The 18,243-nt window shown below is 37.8% G+C and overlaps 1 protein-coding gene across 2 annotated transcripts in view; it reads right to left on the bottom strand.

The window, feature by feature from the left end:
• TTC27 (tetratricopeptide repeat domain 27) overlaps nucleotides 1–18,243 on the bottom strand; it is a 113,151-nt gene that overhangs the window by 37,726 nt on the left and 57,182 nt on the right. For both annotated transcript variants that reach the window (XM_068676467.1, XM_068676468.1), the window contains exon 10: nucleotides 15,782–15,895. In XM_068676467.1, coding sequence (XP_068532568.1) covers nucleotides 15,782–15,895 — 114 coding nt within the window. The remainder of the gene's footprint in view (nucleotides 1–15,781; nucleotides 15,896–18,243) is intronic.

Raw genomic sequence — 18,243 nt, 5'->3', positions numbered from 1 at the left:
TGCTTTTTTTTTTTTTTTAAGTAACCAAACAAACAACAACAAAAAAACATGGATTGAACACACAAGTCCCGTTGATCTGTAATGTAAGGCTTTCTTGTGCTGGATTCTGCACTACCCTCCCCATAGCTCCTTCCTAGTAACCTGTTTTGATGGATACTTCAGTTAAGATGCTCCACACCTCAAGAGCATAAGTACTCACAGGATCGAGTATGTATGAAATCTACGCTAAAAAACATTTAATAGTGTTTGTTTTATGGCTCTTCCTCTGCTATTTCCTTCTCCTCCTATACAGCTGAAGAAACTTGGCATCAGTTATCCCTCAGCAAATACTATCTGGCTTCCTCCTGAGCTGAGAAGAATCCCAATATAGGCTTTTATTTTTTAGGACAGTACTTTCTGTGGCATATGCATATAGGTCTAATTTCATTGTTAGTACGTGACATTAACTTAAAAACAATGCAGTCCTTTCTTTAAGGCACATTACACTTAAAACATTTTAGAAAAAAAAAATGTTACGTTTGATGCATTTGAGGCCTTGGCTGTTACTCCCTTTAAAAGCATGAATAAATAAACTTTTTTTTAACAAAGGCTTGTGTCCGATTTTCAGCAAGGGAGAATACCAAGGTACCACTGATGGTTGTGTTGCATTCCTGCCCCTTCATTCAGGCATTAAAATAAAATTGTTATACAGAATAAATTATGTTAAACACTTGTGCTTTGTAATGCATCATAGATATATTCTTCAAGACATGTAGTACTTCCTTAGAAAAGCCACAAACAGAAGGGGATAGTCCAGCTAAACTCTTTAGTGTAACTTTTACATGTAGTATTTCACTGTTAATTTTTGTGTGATACTCTAAAACATACATGCCTCTTCATAAACTATTTAAATGAACTGTATTCCAACTAGAACACCCTGTTCAAGGAGAATAATGTATTGGAAACATTCTGTACTCTTTCTGTTGCTGGAAGACTTGAGCTTACCTACCATATAACCCTTATTTGCATTCTGTTTACAGTAAATTGCACAACAGCATATACATGTGCAATAAAATAAACACACACTTTTCTTCTGCTACATACAAACAAATGCCTCATTCAATCTTTATTATAAAACATATTCTAACACTTCAAAATAAACATCTACATACAGCACAAAAATTTTAGTTAGAACTCATGAATTGGATGGTTATTTCTCAATAATTTTAAGCAACAAAAATATAAAAATAAAGCAAAGACGTCCAAAGGGAAATTTCTTAAGACAATGTTATCAACTGCAAGTGTGTTAACACTTTCAGCTTACTTCTACCTAATGTAGAGATTCTATTCTGTTACATATGTAGAAAACTTAAGGGAAAAATGAAAACAAAATGGTATGTCTGTATGTAATTTGCTCAATTTTTTTAATTGGCAATCATATGAAACATAATTCTTTAATGTTACTTAGATGTCCTTAGATGCCTGTAAGGAGGAAAAAATATTATGTCTTATCTAGATACCCGTAACTTGAACCCACAAATATTCACCTGCTCTAAGCAGTAACAGTAGTAGAAAAGCACAGCTTTCCCCCCCCCCCCTGAGGCCAGCAAAGCACTCTTTTGCTGAAATCTTTTTCAACTATTCTCCTTCAGCTGCAAATCTCAAGAACATCTTTAGCTATTTGGTGAGGGGGACAGGAGTACGAAAAGAAAAGACAGACATTTCGAGCTCTTTTGTCCTAAATTTGATTAGAACATCTCAGGTAACACCCACTGTTTTCCAGCAATCTTTTTCTTAAGAATAGCTTCCCTATACAGTGAAACCTTGACTGATACACAGTAGTCTCTGTTGAAAAATTACTTGGCAGGAAACACACATTCTTCCAGTAGCTGAGCCTGACCCAGCAACCATAGAGTATATGATGGTAAGTACATTAGAAATATGACACATGGGTGAAGTGTTTTAACTTCAGCTATCCCAAAGAAAGGCAATCACATATAAAGAAGTCTGTTTTCAATATATGTATTTTCTTGAAAGACATCCAACCCAGTTCTTCACATGTTCCTGGAAAGCTCTCTATACATCAGGGAAAAACAAACAAACCCCCTATCATTCCGTGTTAATGATCGATCTACTCACCAAAGAGAAAAATAAGCAACCTCTGCAATGATTGGCTCACAATCAGTTCTATTTCAAGCAAAAATGAAAACACTCCGACTGCATTAAATATTCCACGCCTGATTGTATGACACGTTCAAACTGAAGCACATCGAGCTCCTCAGAACACCGTTTGTTTGTTTGTTTTTAATGAAAAAAGGAGGAATCCACAAAAATACAACTCTTCCCAGAATCATACAGCTGGACTGTGCATAGCCTGTTTGGTATGTAACCAATTAAGAAACCAAACCAGCATTTTCTTTCAGCTTGATGGAGTTTTATGGTCTGTGGTGGTCATTCACACCAAATAGGTTGAGGGACTAAGACTGGACAACAACACTGCTGCTGCTGCTGCTTTACAGAACAGCAACTAGAACTAAGCATAATTACTCATGTTTATATGTCTATATACATTCAATACACATCTATATATATTCTGGAAATACATATACCGAGTTTGCAACATTAATCACGACCCTTGCTTGCACACATCTTACCCAGGGAAAAAATGGAATAAGGCACAAGATGAAGAGCTCTGCGGTAGAATCATTTACTGTGTGTTTCTATTTCTGGGCAACTTCAATGTTTGTACAGATCTGCATCTGGAAAAATCGGCAGGTATAGCACAACAATGTGTGTAATAGCCACAAACAATATTATTTATACCATTTAAAATCTAGTTCAGGCACGGTAGGTCATATCGCTTACAAAAACAGCTCCACATCTGTCAAAACATCCAAATCTTATCACAAAAACAGTGCTATAATCTACAATATTCAGATGGTTACAAAGCAATACTGTGAAGAAACCGGGTAACTGCAAAAGCAAATGGAAATAACAAAAAGTGCCAATATCATATCATCATAGAAATCTCTATATACCGATCCAAATAATGATTTGAATCAATAGTCCTTAAATCAGTTTGGAAAGTTCAAAAGCCAAATATAACCCTCAATTCATAACTAACTGGAACAGAAGTAGTACTAAATGCATTGAGTTAGGCCAGTGAATAGTTTTTTGCTCAGAAGCTACATCCAGCCCACATTATTGCAAAGGTTATCTCCAATACAATTATTCCCAACCAGCCGATCCTTTATGTACCATAACCCAAATTTCCTATCTCTAAACATGTATATACCACATATAGTTGTCATATTCAACCATTTTATTGAGCCCAACCCTCCCTTTAACATACTACAGAGCTAAGTCCTTGGCATGCTGGAAATTCTCTTTTGGTAGAAATATCTATCAGAAAAAGCAGATACCATTTTCTGCTAGAGCAACACAGTTACAAACTAATTTCACTGCATGAATATTTTCATTTTTTTGAATTAGTTCTCATTTTTTAAAATACATAACCATCTAATAAAAACAGAAAAATATTTTTTTCACGTAATTATTAACACAACAGTCCATTCTTTTTCTATTTTCTTTTTTTCCTTATAAGTATTATTTTTCTTCATTATTTCTGAATTGACTTCATGAACACTTGTCACCAGATCAATTACCTTTCTTACAAATCCCTTCACCCCACTTAGTGTTGAATCAATATTCCCTTGGTCCATTGTTACAGATCTGAGTTTCTGCAACAGAACTGCAGTGTAAGCCTCATCTACTGAAATCTTACTCTCAACTGGTGCATAAGAACCAAATTGCCTAGAGCATTTTCTGTGATTATCTCTGGTGCTGACCTACATAATAAAACGAAAACGCTTCCAATATAATGTTCTAAGACTCTACCCTGACTTGGCTGTACAACTACTTTCTGACCCCTGCTTTAAAATTGAGAGTAATTCTTCTCAGCTTTTGTCAGATTTCCTACTGAAAATCTCCTCTGACAATAAATGCATTTGTTTCTGTTGAAATCATAACTCATACGCTGAACTGATAAAGTAACGTATTCTTTCTTTACATCAGGGGAAAAAAAAAAAGCCTTACTGACTTACTATCATCATCACGGTGTTTTATACTTACTCTGTGCATATTTTTATTGTTCTTGAAAACTATTCAAATTTGAGAATAATGCAAATTTTTTTCTTTTTATCTTTATTTGGCTTTTAAAAGACCTTTTAACAAGTAAATAGTTTCCATATATTTAATAGACTACTCTCCTGAGCAACCAAAATATGCATAGATTTGTGTCCTTGGTGAACGATACTTGAGCCAGAGAGAACTGACGAAAAATTATGCAATTTAAATGATTACATGTCACTGTTATTTCAATCAGCTAAATCATTTCAATTCAAATCTTTTTTTCCTTTATTTTTACTTGTGACTTTTATTCTTTTTCTTTAAAAGATGAATTTTCAGTGGTAAGACTCAGACTGCATTCCAATTATGCATCTCTTTTTCTTTTTTTTTAAACTAGGAGATTCCACTGTAGGTATGTTTTAAACACTGTGTATTTTAGCATTAAACTCCTGTTGTTTTAAAATTTATGTTAGAGAACAATGAATGGCATTTCTCACTTTCTAAATTAAAAAGTAAACATTGTTTGAAGACTTCTAAATTGCAATGGAAGTGCAATTGACAAATACCACAGGTATTATATCAATTCCATAAAATTGTATGACTTGCAACCAGAAAGATGATCAAAATGCAGTTTGCATTCACAAGTTGCTCCTTTCTTACACATATCTTAGAAGTGTGTGGGTTCTTATTACACTGATACGAGACATAAAAATGTGTAGATCTCAGTGTTTCAACCTAAAGTTAGAGACCACACAAGGAAAGAACACTTCTCGTCTTATCAGCTCCCAAGGAATTTCTCAAGTTTGAATGAATTAGATTTCGAGCTATAAAAGAAAACAGGCTTTTGCATCTGCATGACAATCTAAAGATGCCGAATCCTGTTCTACCACTTCTACATACTCTCATTCCAACTACTTCACCAACAAAGTTCACCAGAACATGCATCCAATTGTCTTTAAATTTCATCATCAAACGTGTGCTGCTGGTGTATTAATCTAGATTACTAATTTTTAAGTGCATGCTTAATAGATTTTGTAATGTATTCATGTAATGTAATCATCTGGATTTGTCAATTTATCTCTATCTTACCTTATGACAACTGCGGGATCACTTGGATTTTTATGTTATTTTACAGATAAGAGACTGCATCATGAACAGATATTGAATGTATAAAGATACTACTTTTAAAAAGTGTTTAGCATTGCACAATTCAGCTAAATTCACATTTTTAAATAATTATTCTACACTTTCTACTTAATAAACAATAGATTTATCAATTCTTGTTAGCTTCAGAAAGAACTTTGCTAACTTCTTGTTAACTCGTTACCTTTCAGACCCTTCAACTAGACTGAGCATGTAGATAAATTCTGCCACCTACCTTTAGTGGGTCTTCTCTCTGTGATATTTTTCACTCTAATTCTCTAGCCTACCAGTTGAAGCTGTTTCTTGTTTCTGCTTTAAATGGTAAAAAAAAAAAAATGGAAAACTACTCTTTATAGAATACTTCACAGATCTTTCTCTGTGATGTTCTGGTGATTCATTCTTCCTCACTCCATTTACTACCTTGTCCTCATGCAATCAAATTAAAACTTCTCTTTAAACTCATTCCCTAAGTATCTCCTTATATGTTTAAGCAAGATCATCATTCAAAATTTTCCTAGTGACTTCAAATTCCAAAATTATTCAGGAAGAGACTAGCTCTCGAATCCGATATGCTAGTTTCACCTACAAAAACACTTCAATGGCAGAAAAGCAGGAAGGCCAAAAACTTGTAAGGCACCTATGCAAAAGTAATGGCTAGAAGTAATAGACTAACAATAAAATTTATTTATGTATTTTTTTTCATAACTCCAGATGACCTTTTAAGTTACAGGAAGATCCTTAGAGCTGCAAGGGGCAGAAGTTATTGATTATGATGCTGGAACTGCACGTGCCTATTTTTTCCTAAGATAACTCATAGCAGATTATTACTATGAAAGTTTTTTTTGTTGTATCAGGCTGCAAATCTCCGCAAACGTGTATTCCACTTTGAAAGCATTACCAACCACCTAACAAACAAATATTAACTTAGATTGTCAGCAATGTTCTGCTAAAAAAAAACTTTAGTTTCTATATAACAGGGTGGGGAGGAAAAGCAGACAAGAGGAAATGAGTCCAACAATCCCAAATGAAATATAAAGCATTTAGTTATCAAAATTAGCACAAAAAAGGTCAAGGTCATGAGCAGATGATAACAGGATTCATGAATGTCTGACGTAGTATTTCCTGTTCATTGGAAATGGAGAGCCAAGCAGTATACTAGGCAATTTAGAGAACCTCTTGTGCAATTGCCATTTGGGATATCTTGCTGTAGTCAAATACCACCACCTAAAGAAGCACGGTTAAACAAATGAGGCATCCAATAGCAAAACAGCATCGCTGACCACCAAAATGATGTGCTTACTGTTCTGTACAAATATTAAGGCTAAAGTTATTGACTGCCAATGCTTAGGATACATGTTTCACTGTTAAAGTCTGTCAATGGCTTCAGGCTCAGGTCAAATCCACTTACAGAGGACACAGAAGTGTTAGAGAAGTCCTAAGTATATTTTTCTTTATAGCATTTACACTTATTTGTGACTCATATAATTTTATAGTTATCACACTATCCTTATCAGACAACCGTGTCTTCTTGAATGGTATTTTCAAAGAAAAATGTTTCACACACCAATTATGTTATTCATTCTTATGATGTATTACAAGGTACAAACACTTCCCTTAGAATCTCTAGGAGCAGCTAGATTTGTAATCTTACTTGTGAAGAATGGATTTAAAATCAGATCCTTCATTTTATGTTGTTAAACCAAGAATACTGATATCATCCATCAATTAGATGAACGTGTCAAATTAGTCCAAATCTAGGCTACACCGTTTGGCTTTTGGTGAAAGAACATGCCCATTTTCACACATACTTCTTGCTCTCCTTTCGTATCACTTGCAGCTTACTCATTTACAGTGCAGCATCATAACCTCTCTTTTACTATGCAATCTCAAATGCCAATATTCCCAGCTTACCTTAGCTTTCATATGTGTCTTTATGTGGGATGAGGAACACTACCGGTAGTTACAGTTAGTCTCCAAAAAAGAACTTGATTCAAATATTCCCCTTTTCCAATCAGATGACTTGACATTTATGTCACAGCTCTGTATAGCTGCACACATCTACCCTAATATCTTCCACAGTAGACATGTTTCATACAGCCATGTAGGGGAGGCTCACCCACGAGTGAAAAATTTCAACTTCATCTAGTACAGAAGCAAGTTCCACAGTTGTAGCTAGCTACCTAGATTTGATACTGCCATTGGCGAAACAGCAGTTACACAAAACTTTGCACAAGGTGCAAGAATGGCAGAGGAACTGCATACAAATCAAAATAATAAGCCTGCATTAAGTTCCAATCTGTTGTGTTTGCACTGCTTTTAGTTCCCAAATCAGCTTGCTCTGGGGGAATGTGCAATTGCAGTCAATGCTGAAAGACAGATCCAAAGACTTTCTGTTTTTCCCTAAAGAGGGGAGTAAATACAAGGATTGAGAAAGAAATAAAAATAAGCTGTAACTTTGAAGTTACAGTTTAATTACAATATTGGGGGGGATAGACAATTTCCTTAACAGGAAAGGGAGAGTCTGTTTTGTAGTTCCTGGCACATGCATTGCGTAATGCAACTCAAGAAATTCTATCACTACTAAGCTACTTCAGAACATGGTTTGTTAGCTCACCTTGGGATACATACCTGCAGTTTTGCAAGGACGTTTAAGACAACAGCTGTAAACATGCATCTATTCAGTTAGCAATAGGTGGGAATAGTGTGTGCTCCATGCCTTGCATCTGGTCTAACTACATACAGAACTTGATTATTTTAACTGTTCAGTTTTGTTGAAATTGAGCTTGTAATGTTTACTTCTTCCAGTGCAAAACTGAGGCAGAAAAAATGTGAATGCTGTGTCCTGAAATCTGTCAATATCCATATTTTTCTTTGCATGTTGCTGTCATCATTTGGACTTCAAAAAGCATGGTATTACTCATCATTGTAGCTTGAGGATTGTCCTGTCTGGCATTATGACTCCTAATACCTCTATTTCAATTTTCAAAACACTGGCTAAAGAGACTGTAAAGAGAGAAAGGTAAACACTTTCAAATCTAAGAATCAGTGGGAAACATTTGAAAAAATGGAAAGCTTAATATTTTTGTCTGCTTTTAGAAAGTCTACGTCACAAGTAGTAGGACTGTTCAGGTATTGAACATAATTCTCAAATGAGCAAAAATCACAGAATCACAGAATTTCTAGGTTGGAAGAGACCTCAAGATCATCGAGTCCAACCCCTGACCTAACACTAACAGTCCCCACTAAACCATATCCCTAAGCTCTACATCTAAACGTCTTTTAAAGACCTCCAGGGATGGTGACTCTACCACCTCCCTGGGCAGCCTGTTCCAATGTCTAACAACCCTTTCGGTAAAGAAGTTCTTCCTAAGATCCAACCTAAAACTCCCCTGGTGCAACTTAAGCCCATTCCCCCTCGTCCTGTCACCATGCACGTGGGAGAACAGGCCAACCCCCACCTCACTACAGCCTCCTTTGAGGTACCTGTAGAGAGCGATAAGGTCACCCCTGAGCCTCCTCTTCTCTAGGCTGAACAAGCCCAGCTCCTTCAGCCGCTCCTCGTAGGACTTGTTCTCCAGGCCCCTCACCAGCTTCGTCGCCCTTCTCTGGACCCGCTCAAGCACCTCGATGTCCTTCTTGTAGCGAGGGGCCCAAAACTGAACACAGTACTTGAGGTGCGGCCTCACCAGAGCCGAGTACAGGGGGACGATCACCTCCCTAGCCCTGCTGGCCACACTGTTTCTTATGCAAGCCAGGATGCTGTTGGCCTTCTTGGCCACCTGAGCACACTGCTGGCTCATATTCAGCCCACTGTCCACCATCACTCCCAGGTCCTTCTCTGCCTGGCAGCTCTCCAACCATTCCTCTCCCAGCCTGTAGCTCTGCTTGGGGTTATTGCACCCCAGGTGCAGGACCCGGCACTTGGCCTTGTTGAACTTCATACAGTTGACCTCAGCCCATCGGTGCAGCCTATCCAGATCCTGCTGCAGAGCCTTCCTACCCTCGAGCAGATCGACACACGCACCTAACTTGGTGTCATCTGCAAACTTACTGAGGGTGCACTCAATGCCCTCATCCAGATCATTGATGAAGATGTTAAAGAGGACCGGCCCCAGCACCGAGCCCTGGCGGACGCCACTAGTGACCGGCCTCCAACTGGATTTGACTCCATTTACCACAACTCTTTGGGCCCGGCTATCCAGCCAGTTTCTAACCCAACGAAGCGTGCGCCAGTCCAAGCCAAGAGCAGCCAGTTTCTTGAGGAGAATGCTGTGGGAAACGGTGTCAAAAGCCTTGCTGAAGTCAAGGTAGACCACATCCACAGCCTTTCCCTTGTCCACCCAGCACGTCACTTTGTCATAGAAGGAGATCAGGTTCGTCAAGCAGGACCTGCCTTTCATAAACCCATGCTGACTGGGCCTGATCGCCTGCTTGCCCTGCAAGTGCTGCGTGATGATTCTCAAGAGGATCTGCTCCATGAGCTTCCCTGGCACTGAGGTCAAACTGACAGGCCTGTAGTTCCCCGGGTCAGTCCTCCGGCCCTTCTTGAAGATGGGCGTCATGTTTGCTAGCCGCCAGTCAACTGGGACCTCCCCCGATAGCCAGGACTGCTGATAAATGATGGTAAGTGGCTTGGCCAGCTCCTCTGCCAGTTCTCTCAGTACCCTTGGGTGGATCCCATCCAGCCCCATCGACTTGTGCACATCCAAGTGCCGTACCACGTCACCAACCATTTCTTCGTGGATAGTGAGGGCCACATCCTGTTCCCCATCCCCTTCCACCAGCTCAGGGTACTGGGTATCCAGAGAACAACCGGTATTGTCACTAAAGACTGAGGCGAAGAAGGCATTAAGCTCCTCCACCTTTTCCTCATCTCTTGTAACTAAGTTTCCCCCCGCATCCAGTAAAGGATGGAGATTCTCCTTAGTCCTCCTTTTTGTGTTGATGTATTTATAAAAACATTTTTTGTTATCTTTAAAGGCAGTAGCCAGACTGAGCTCCTAAAAAGGCTCGTACTTTCACAGTGCTAGCTGAGAAGATGAAGAAAATTTAGCACAGAAAGAATGGCTACGTTCTTTTCCCCACACTAACTAATAGCAGTGATCCAACTTGGCGAATACAACAGTGCAGTAGGAAATTTCTAGCCAAAAATCAGTACCTGGAAAATTATACTATTTAATATTCTCTTTTTTGCCAATGGTACAAAACCACTTCAGTTATTCCTGAATAACTCTTGGCAGACGATCTTTTTTTTTTTTTTTTTCCAGCAGAAACCATAATTGCATAGTAGAAGAAAAACAGAGGGAGCCAAGCACCACTACACTAATTATTTTGAAGTGTGTTAATGTGCTTGGTGTATCCCCAGAATTGCTTGTGTCATGTAACATCTTCAATCTGTCTAACTTATCATCCGCTTAAGCAAAATGAAATACATTCTGGGAACGTGTGACTTGAAACTGAAATCATAACTATCACCAAGAGGTCACTCTCCCTTGCAACTGCTTTCTGAAGTAATACAGTTTATTTCTAGGGGTCCGGAGACCTTGTGATCTTGTCTGGACCACATTAAGAATATCTTTTTATAAGGCACCTGGCTTTTGTCCTCTTACTAAAATATTTCCGAAACATATTCTAGTAATAAATACAATTCATAATAGCTGAGAACTATATGGGTATCAGTGTGGGTTCTCTACAGGATAAAAGAAAAGGTGTCTCTTCCACTTATTGTCTTCCCAAAGAGAGCGAGGTAAATCTCTTTGTTCACCAGAGTATTTCTCAGATTCTAGGAACTTCCTAGCAGAAATGTCATGTAAAACAAATTTACTACCTACATTTTTCACATATCTATTTTTCTCCTTTCCTCCCCTCTCCCATTCAATACACAGCTAAAAGCAACCATTAAAATCTCACTTAACAGAGTACAAGAGGGGGTCAAAGAGGAGGAACTCCCAGTGTAGTCACCTAATAGTTTAGCTGAACATGCAAGTCTTGTCATTCATTTGGTCATACTTAACATCTCTATACTGCTCCAACCTTGGGTTCGATACCTGATCAGAAATATTTAAGAAGCAGAAAAAGTGGAGAAAATGTGTTAGCCTCAAACCTCTCTAGATCAGTTGTCTAGTGGGAGGAAGGCTGCTCCCTTCTCTTTTTTTGAGCTCTTCCCTTAAACATTGAATTTATCCAATGTCGAAAAACTGCCAAATAAAGCAAAGCACAGGGAGCAAGTTGGCAAGGAGGCAACATTTGAGTTTTGAAAGAAAAAAGGATAATATTACTATGATAAATGGCACAACTTTCTTGCATAACTATTTAAAGACCATCAGCGTGAAAATAATGAAACGATAAAGTTGCATTTGGGCAAGTTGTGCCTCATAGAGCACAAAATGACAGTTCTGTTAGATCTATACTGGCTTTTCTTTCCATAAAGGTAGACTCAACTCTTTTCAGATTTGAAGTAACTGCACACCAACTACAGCATGTTTCTGGTAAGAACAATTTAAACCAAAAAAATCATTATTTCCCATTTAGATACACACAGAAAAACATTTGTTGCTGAGAAAATGACACTCTGAAGTATAATTTAAGTGAAAATTACCGAGCAGTTGACACAGAATTCCCAACCACATACATCTGTGTATGACTAAGGATATAAAACAAGCTCTCATGTGACCTTTCAATCTTAAGACATAATGATTAGCCTATAATATTGCTAGTCTGCTCCCTGCTCTCCTGAAGTCTTATTAAAAACACCCTTTCAAGACACATTTCTCCCCCACTAACAGGCAAATTCCTTTGCTGCCAAGAAAAGCAAGCGAGAAAACCGTATGAAATATCACCTACGTCGTATTGCGCCTTCGGAAAACCGAGCGATTGGCTCACAGGCATGTTATCGCCAGGTGCAGCTAGCACTTGAAAATACAATCAGAAACGAGGCACATAAGCTGACAAAAGCTCCAAGCATCGAGGTAGCCAGTGTAACCACATGGATTAAGCTGCAGGAAGCAGCTGTAACAAGTCACTGTAGGATACGTTACAGTAGGCTACTGGTATACCAAGCACACGGCACCTTCACCTCTCTTGCTGCCTGAGTAACGATGGACTTGCTTCCACCCCACCATTATACTCAGCACAAAGCTTTTCATTCATTTTGCTTCATTCTTAAAAAAATTTTAAGAAATTGTCAACATGAAAGAGCGCTCTTATTTCACATATCAAGAAACTACAGTGGGATGCTTTCCTTTATGTGCACTAAACTTTTAATTTTTTGAGTCACCTTCCCTCTTTTCTCTCTCTCCTTTTTTTTTTTTTTAAAAAAAAAAAAAAAAAAAAAAGATCTGCTAGACCACTCAAAACTCCCCTTTTATCTCCCATTCTATTACTTGAGCTCTGGCTGCACTTTTAACAGTATCTTGTGGTTTAACAGCTTGTTCCAACTTATTTTCCATTATTAATAGTTTCTAAACTACTTTCTTACAATAGAAGGTAGCTGAAGATCCCAAAACTGATGTAGAAATGCCAGGATCCTGCTTATGCTGAGAGCAATTTATCAAAAGCTACCACTTTTCACTTTTTCCTCCTGTTTTCTCTACCTACCCCTTTCCTTTCTTTCCATCCTAGCACTTCACCCTCCCTCAAATATACCCATACGGAAAAAAAAAGCCAACCACCACCCAATTTTTTTTTTTGTATATATTTTTTTAATTGTGCTGTATCCAGAAGCACATTTTGGTTGGCAGTACTTTGATCCAGACGTCAATATATGCCGTACTGGTCATGATTAAATATTCTAGCGGAATGTAAAAGAACTCTGGTTTAGCTCTCGAATGCTGTTTCTTTTTCTTAGAAAAGTGGTTGAAAAAAGTACTCATTTTAAAAAAAACTTTAACCTTATTTTCGTGGATCCAAACCTCATTTAGGCAAAAATTGGACAGAGATGGCCAGCAGCATCCAGAAAAATGTTAAGAAAAAAATCTCTCCTCCTGACTTCCAGTTAGCTACTAGCTGATGCACATTCCAGAGTACTCAGAATAATTATTTTAAAATCTATGGTGGTTCCAAAGTCTACGTTATCTGTACTTCACTCTTTGAACATAATCAGAAAGGTTTTGAAAGTACTCATGCCAGTTCCTTTTGAAGACTTCCAATTAGAAAAGGTATCTACATAGCCATTTGATAAAAGCTTTTTAACAAAGCAGTGATATATCTAATACTTGGAGCGTGGCAGCTATATTCAACCCATGTACCCTCCTTTCAAAAATAGCTGCAATTATTTTGAAGTAATTAAGTTAAACAAAGATAGCCAGGTCCACAAAACGCATAGCCCCCTAAAGTAATTTATTTGGCAAACGATCAACTGAAATGATGCATATGTAGCCTGGCTTGCTTTATCACTGGGAAGCTGCTTGTATGTCAGACCAGTTGGTTAGAAGGATATGCAGGCCCAGAGTAAACAAAACCTAAAGCAGGTATATGGCAGTGGAAATGGGGAGGGGAGAGGGGAGGGAAAGAATAATGGTAGGAGAGGCCTAGAGGACAGTCCCAGCACCAGTAAGAGAGTTTGTAATGGTCCACACACACACTTCGCATAACCCTAAAGCTACTTAAACAGTTCTGTTTACCACTTCTTATTCAAGCTGTCTTAAAACAATTCTAATAATTAGTTAAAAGGCAAATATTGTGAAGAATGGGTGCAGTCCAACCAAATGTGTATCTACCTCTTGACAACCTTCCAAGCTTGGCTTAACTTGCCCTTTTATCTTGCACAGTTTTCCATATCAAATCTTTTTGATAAAAAGAGAAATAAGTACTTGCATGAAACTCCTGGGGTTTTAAAATATGTATTCTATTGATAACTAGATACAGAACTAGCTAACTCTTCTAAGCTAATACTTACGCATCTTTATGAAGATGATTTATCAAACTTATATTATGGATGAAAAACAACATTAAACAGTCAGCCTTCATTTTCTGATTCCTTAAAAATTCTTAGAATTTATATTTAAAAAAATCTGATCTGATAGTACTCAAGAATGAAAACCTTAAATGGAAAGTTATTCAAGTTATTTGATTAATTTAGCACAGATCAATTCTTATACAACTTCTATTTTTGGAAACTGAGCTTGATACTGTAATCAAATCAACACAAATATGTTATTGTATTCAAACATCTAGAGAACTTAACGAAAGAAAACAAACATATAAGGATTCAAGATAGTGTTTAAAATCACATATTGAATGTCTGTAGTGAGGTTGCGTCTCAGAACGTCACAGTGCATGCTTATCAAATCCTTTGCATTATTGTAGTTGCAACACATGATGAATTCAGATAAACATACTTAAAATGATAAGCCCTTCTGAAGATTTACATCATGAGAATGTCAAGCTGTATGGTGTAATAGCTTCCAGTACTCAGGTTTATCAAGCTAGACAAAAAATGTTGGATATGCTCCAACTGCTTTATGGATTAGGGCATCAAGGATCTTGATATCACTTCCCAAATGCCACCAGATGCTACATCTTCTCCCAGACTTGGAAGTCTGGCTTCCTTGACATCTCCTGCTGACCTTAGGGAAATTCCACTACAGCAACTCTACGTCCTCCTCAGCAGAATAAAAATGCAGCAACACATCCAAGCTGCACTCCTTCAAAGGTCCATGCATAAATAATGATTTGAAATGAAACATCAGCTTTACAGGATTTAATTGCACAGTACTATGATGGTTAAATTTGTACATTCCTGACCCTCTTAGTCAGCAGGATTGTTCCCTGACTGACACATATTAATGCCTGCTGTTCATGTGACAACAAGACTAAACAGGATAAAGATGACAGATGGCTAACAAAACTCTGTCACACAAAGAAAAATATCTTCATATAGCCTACAGATTTTTCCTTTGAAAAATTTATTTCTTAAATAAATCCCAAGAGCTGATAAATTTCAGATTGATTTTTTATTATTTTTACTTGAAAACTGATGTTATCTATGTTCAGAGCAAGATTATTTAATCACCACCTCAAACGTGCAATGCAAATACTAAGTACCACATCAAAACAGTAAATCAAAATTGCAGCTGTAATCACAAATGTATTTTTCTGTTCTCACAGTGAGTGACCACTTGCAAGTTTGTTTTTTTCCTACAGATTTACTTCAATAAGAAATATTTTAAGATAGCAGTAGGAGCTTTAAACTTATGATCTCTCACATAAAATACTCCTCAGATATCATAGAAATTAGAAAATTTAGGTAAGAAAACAGATTTTAATTTCAATCTTCTGAAACTTTAATGTTTTGGAAAGAAAATGACCATTTTTCACCTATAAATAAAGTTTGTCTGAGGACTGGCAGAAATAAGAGGATTTGTAGTTTATGCATCTAATCCAGAGGCATAATTAGAAGTTTTGGCTCACTACTGTTTAGAGAGGAACTGCAGAAGCTCCTAACTCCTGCCCATCTCCACTCAATACACAAAGAACCCGTATTCCTAACTTAAGCATTCAGGTCAGAGTCAAGGCAGCTCAGGAGCCTTACCTGAGTCTGCTTCATTGCCCGTTCCATTCTACGAGTGCTTCCTTTCTCAAGCTTGGTCCGAAGAAGTAAAGCTGAAGTTTGAATGGCCCAGAACTTCGGCTGAGAGAGCAAACGCTGCAAAGAAAAACAGCAATTTAAATGATTCATTAATTCATCTGGGAAAAAAAAAAAAAAAAAAAAAAAAACCACTGAAAAAAGTTAGGCTTTTAACCATGTTCTCAAGCATGAATTCTGTTTCCTATTCTGAAAGTCAAATACGTGGTTGCAGTACTGATGAATTTAGTGCTGTAAAGATTACATTAATCTATTTTCAATGGAAATGGAAGCCATCAAGAACTATTTTCTTCTCAGCTACTGCAACGCTGTGCGTACAAGTACCCATATGGTGCATACTGAAGAAAGGGGATAGATTAAATGGCATAAATTAAAGTGGCTACTCAAAATGAAAGTAATATAAAGAATTTGATACCGAGAAGTCTGGCACAGCCTTCTCCACACCTAATTGTCGGATAGTTACAGACAGTACTGAGACCTCTCCCTTAGACCTCCTCCTCTTAAGATTGAGCAAAACCCATTCTCTCAGGCTTTCCTCATACATCAGGTACTCCAACACCTGCACTAACAGCACCTCCATATTACATTAGCTGACCTTGCTATGAATCTCACAAACGTTAATAAAGTTAGAATTTGCTGTGTCTTGAGAATAACAGCAAGATTTTTTGATATGTAGTAAATGTACAGGGAATAGTCTAGGTAAAAAGCTGTGCTAAATATATGGCAAGTTCTCTCTTTGAAAGCCCTGCCCTGCTGCCAGGAACTTGATGCCAACTCCAACCACTAATTTTTACAAAAGCCCAAGAAGAGTTATGTAGCCAATATAACTTGATATCCCTTAATACTGTACAGATAGCCTGGATTCTTTCCAGAACAGTTTCAGACACTGTATACCAAAACTTCTGTTAGATATTTACTTTGAAAAGGGAGACAGCAGGGAAACTTCCTCGCTAATTTTATTGACATTACAAATACGATCCAGCTTCACTGAGAAAAGAAATTCGCCTATAGATATTTGTAGACTGGAGAAGGAGCCCCAGTGGTTTTATTCTTTCCTCTCAAAGACCTCCTAATGCATTAAGAAGTATGCATTGCTGGTTTGTGTGAAATGCCTCATAAATTTCTGTGATAATGTAATATATCTGTTTGCTTTTCCCCTAGTGTTTTTGCAGGAAAGAAATCTGAAAGAAACAAGCTAAAGTAAATTCTCTCCAAGCAAAAACACATTGGGAATGAAAGAGACAATAGCAAATAAAAGCATAATGAATGCAGTATGAATGCACGTACCACTAGATACCTCTACGTCAACTGACCCTTCCTCTTGTGACCAACAACCTCTGAACAAATTCTTCCATGACTTCTAGTCAGCCTTACAGTGTTAAGTACCCAAAGGCTTCCATACCATCCTGCCTGTGCTGAGGGGAATGTAATAACAACGTTCTACACTCCACACACTTTTTCAAGTGCCCTTGTATAAATTGCAATGAGTAAATCTCTTAAATGGTCCAAATCTCTTCTGTCTCATCCTGGGAAGTTCAATCTGCTACCTACTTTCTGTTTACTTGAGACAAATCCTCCACTGCAGGAAGCAGGCAGGGCATTCCTAACACAGGACCCTGGTTTCTGAGCTCTTTCTTCCGTGGCCCATTCCAGGTGGCTGCTAAAAAAACTTGGTGTTGCTTGGCTAAACACTTCAACACTGTTTATTTTAGGTTCAAAACAAAAAAAAGGCTACTTTTGTGAGAATGGTATCACTTTCTCTCATTATTGCCGCTGCTGATATTCTGTCAAATCATTTTGTTTTTTACTTAAATTGATTTTGTTCTCTGCTACATGGTGATAGACCTTGATATTATTTTTCACATAAACACAGTATCTCTCAAAAAAAATGATGAAAAATGAAGTGCTCAATGAGTAATGCTCCTGCCCAAATACATCTCTTTACCGGCACCAGAGCGCATGTCCCCTCACTCTGGTTCACTCTCCCAGCCAGCACAAGCAGGGCATGAAACAAAGTCCCCGTGTCCATGCCACCCAACATGGCACAAGGCCAGTGCATCAGGTCAGGAAAGCCTCTCCTCAGCTTCTGTGTGTACCTCTAACACTGGTGTCCAGCCAGTTATTTAGGCCATTGTGCTATAAATGATGTGCGTATAAAAATCATATGGGGAAAGAGGAGAAAGAAAAGAGAAACCGGATGGAAAAGAGGCAGAGGTAGTTACGGTTCACTCCTCTGCAGGAGCAATGAGGCTCTGACCCTGAGTAAGGAACCTGGTTTTTAAAGGTATTCATTCATAAAAACAAAATGTAAGGCATACCTGCTCTACAGTTATGAAAGAAAGAGAAATTCTCTAACAATGTTATTGATGTAAAGACAAAACAAACAAAAGAAAACCAATGCTGCAACA

Source organism: Anas acuta, chromosome 3 (genome assembly GCF_963932015.1).
Source record: "Anas acuta chromosome 3, bAnaAcu1.1, whole genome shotgun sequence".
NCBI classification, from domain to species: Eukaryota; Metazoa; Chordata; class Aves; order Anseriformes; family Anatidae; genus Anas; species Anas acuta.
Note: the sequence above shows the minus strand (reverse complement) of the source record. Positions and strands in the feature narration are given on the sequence as shown.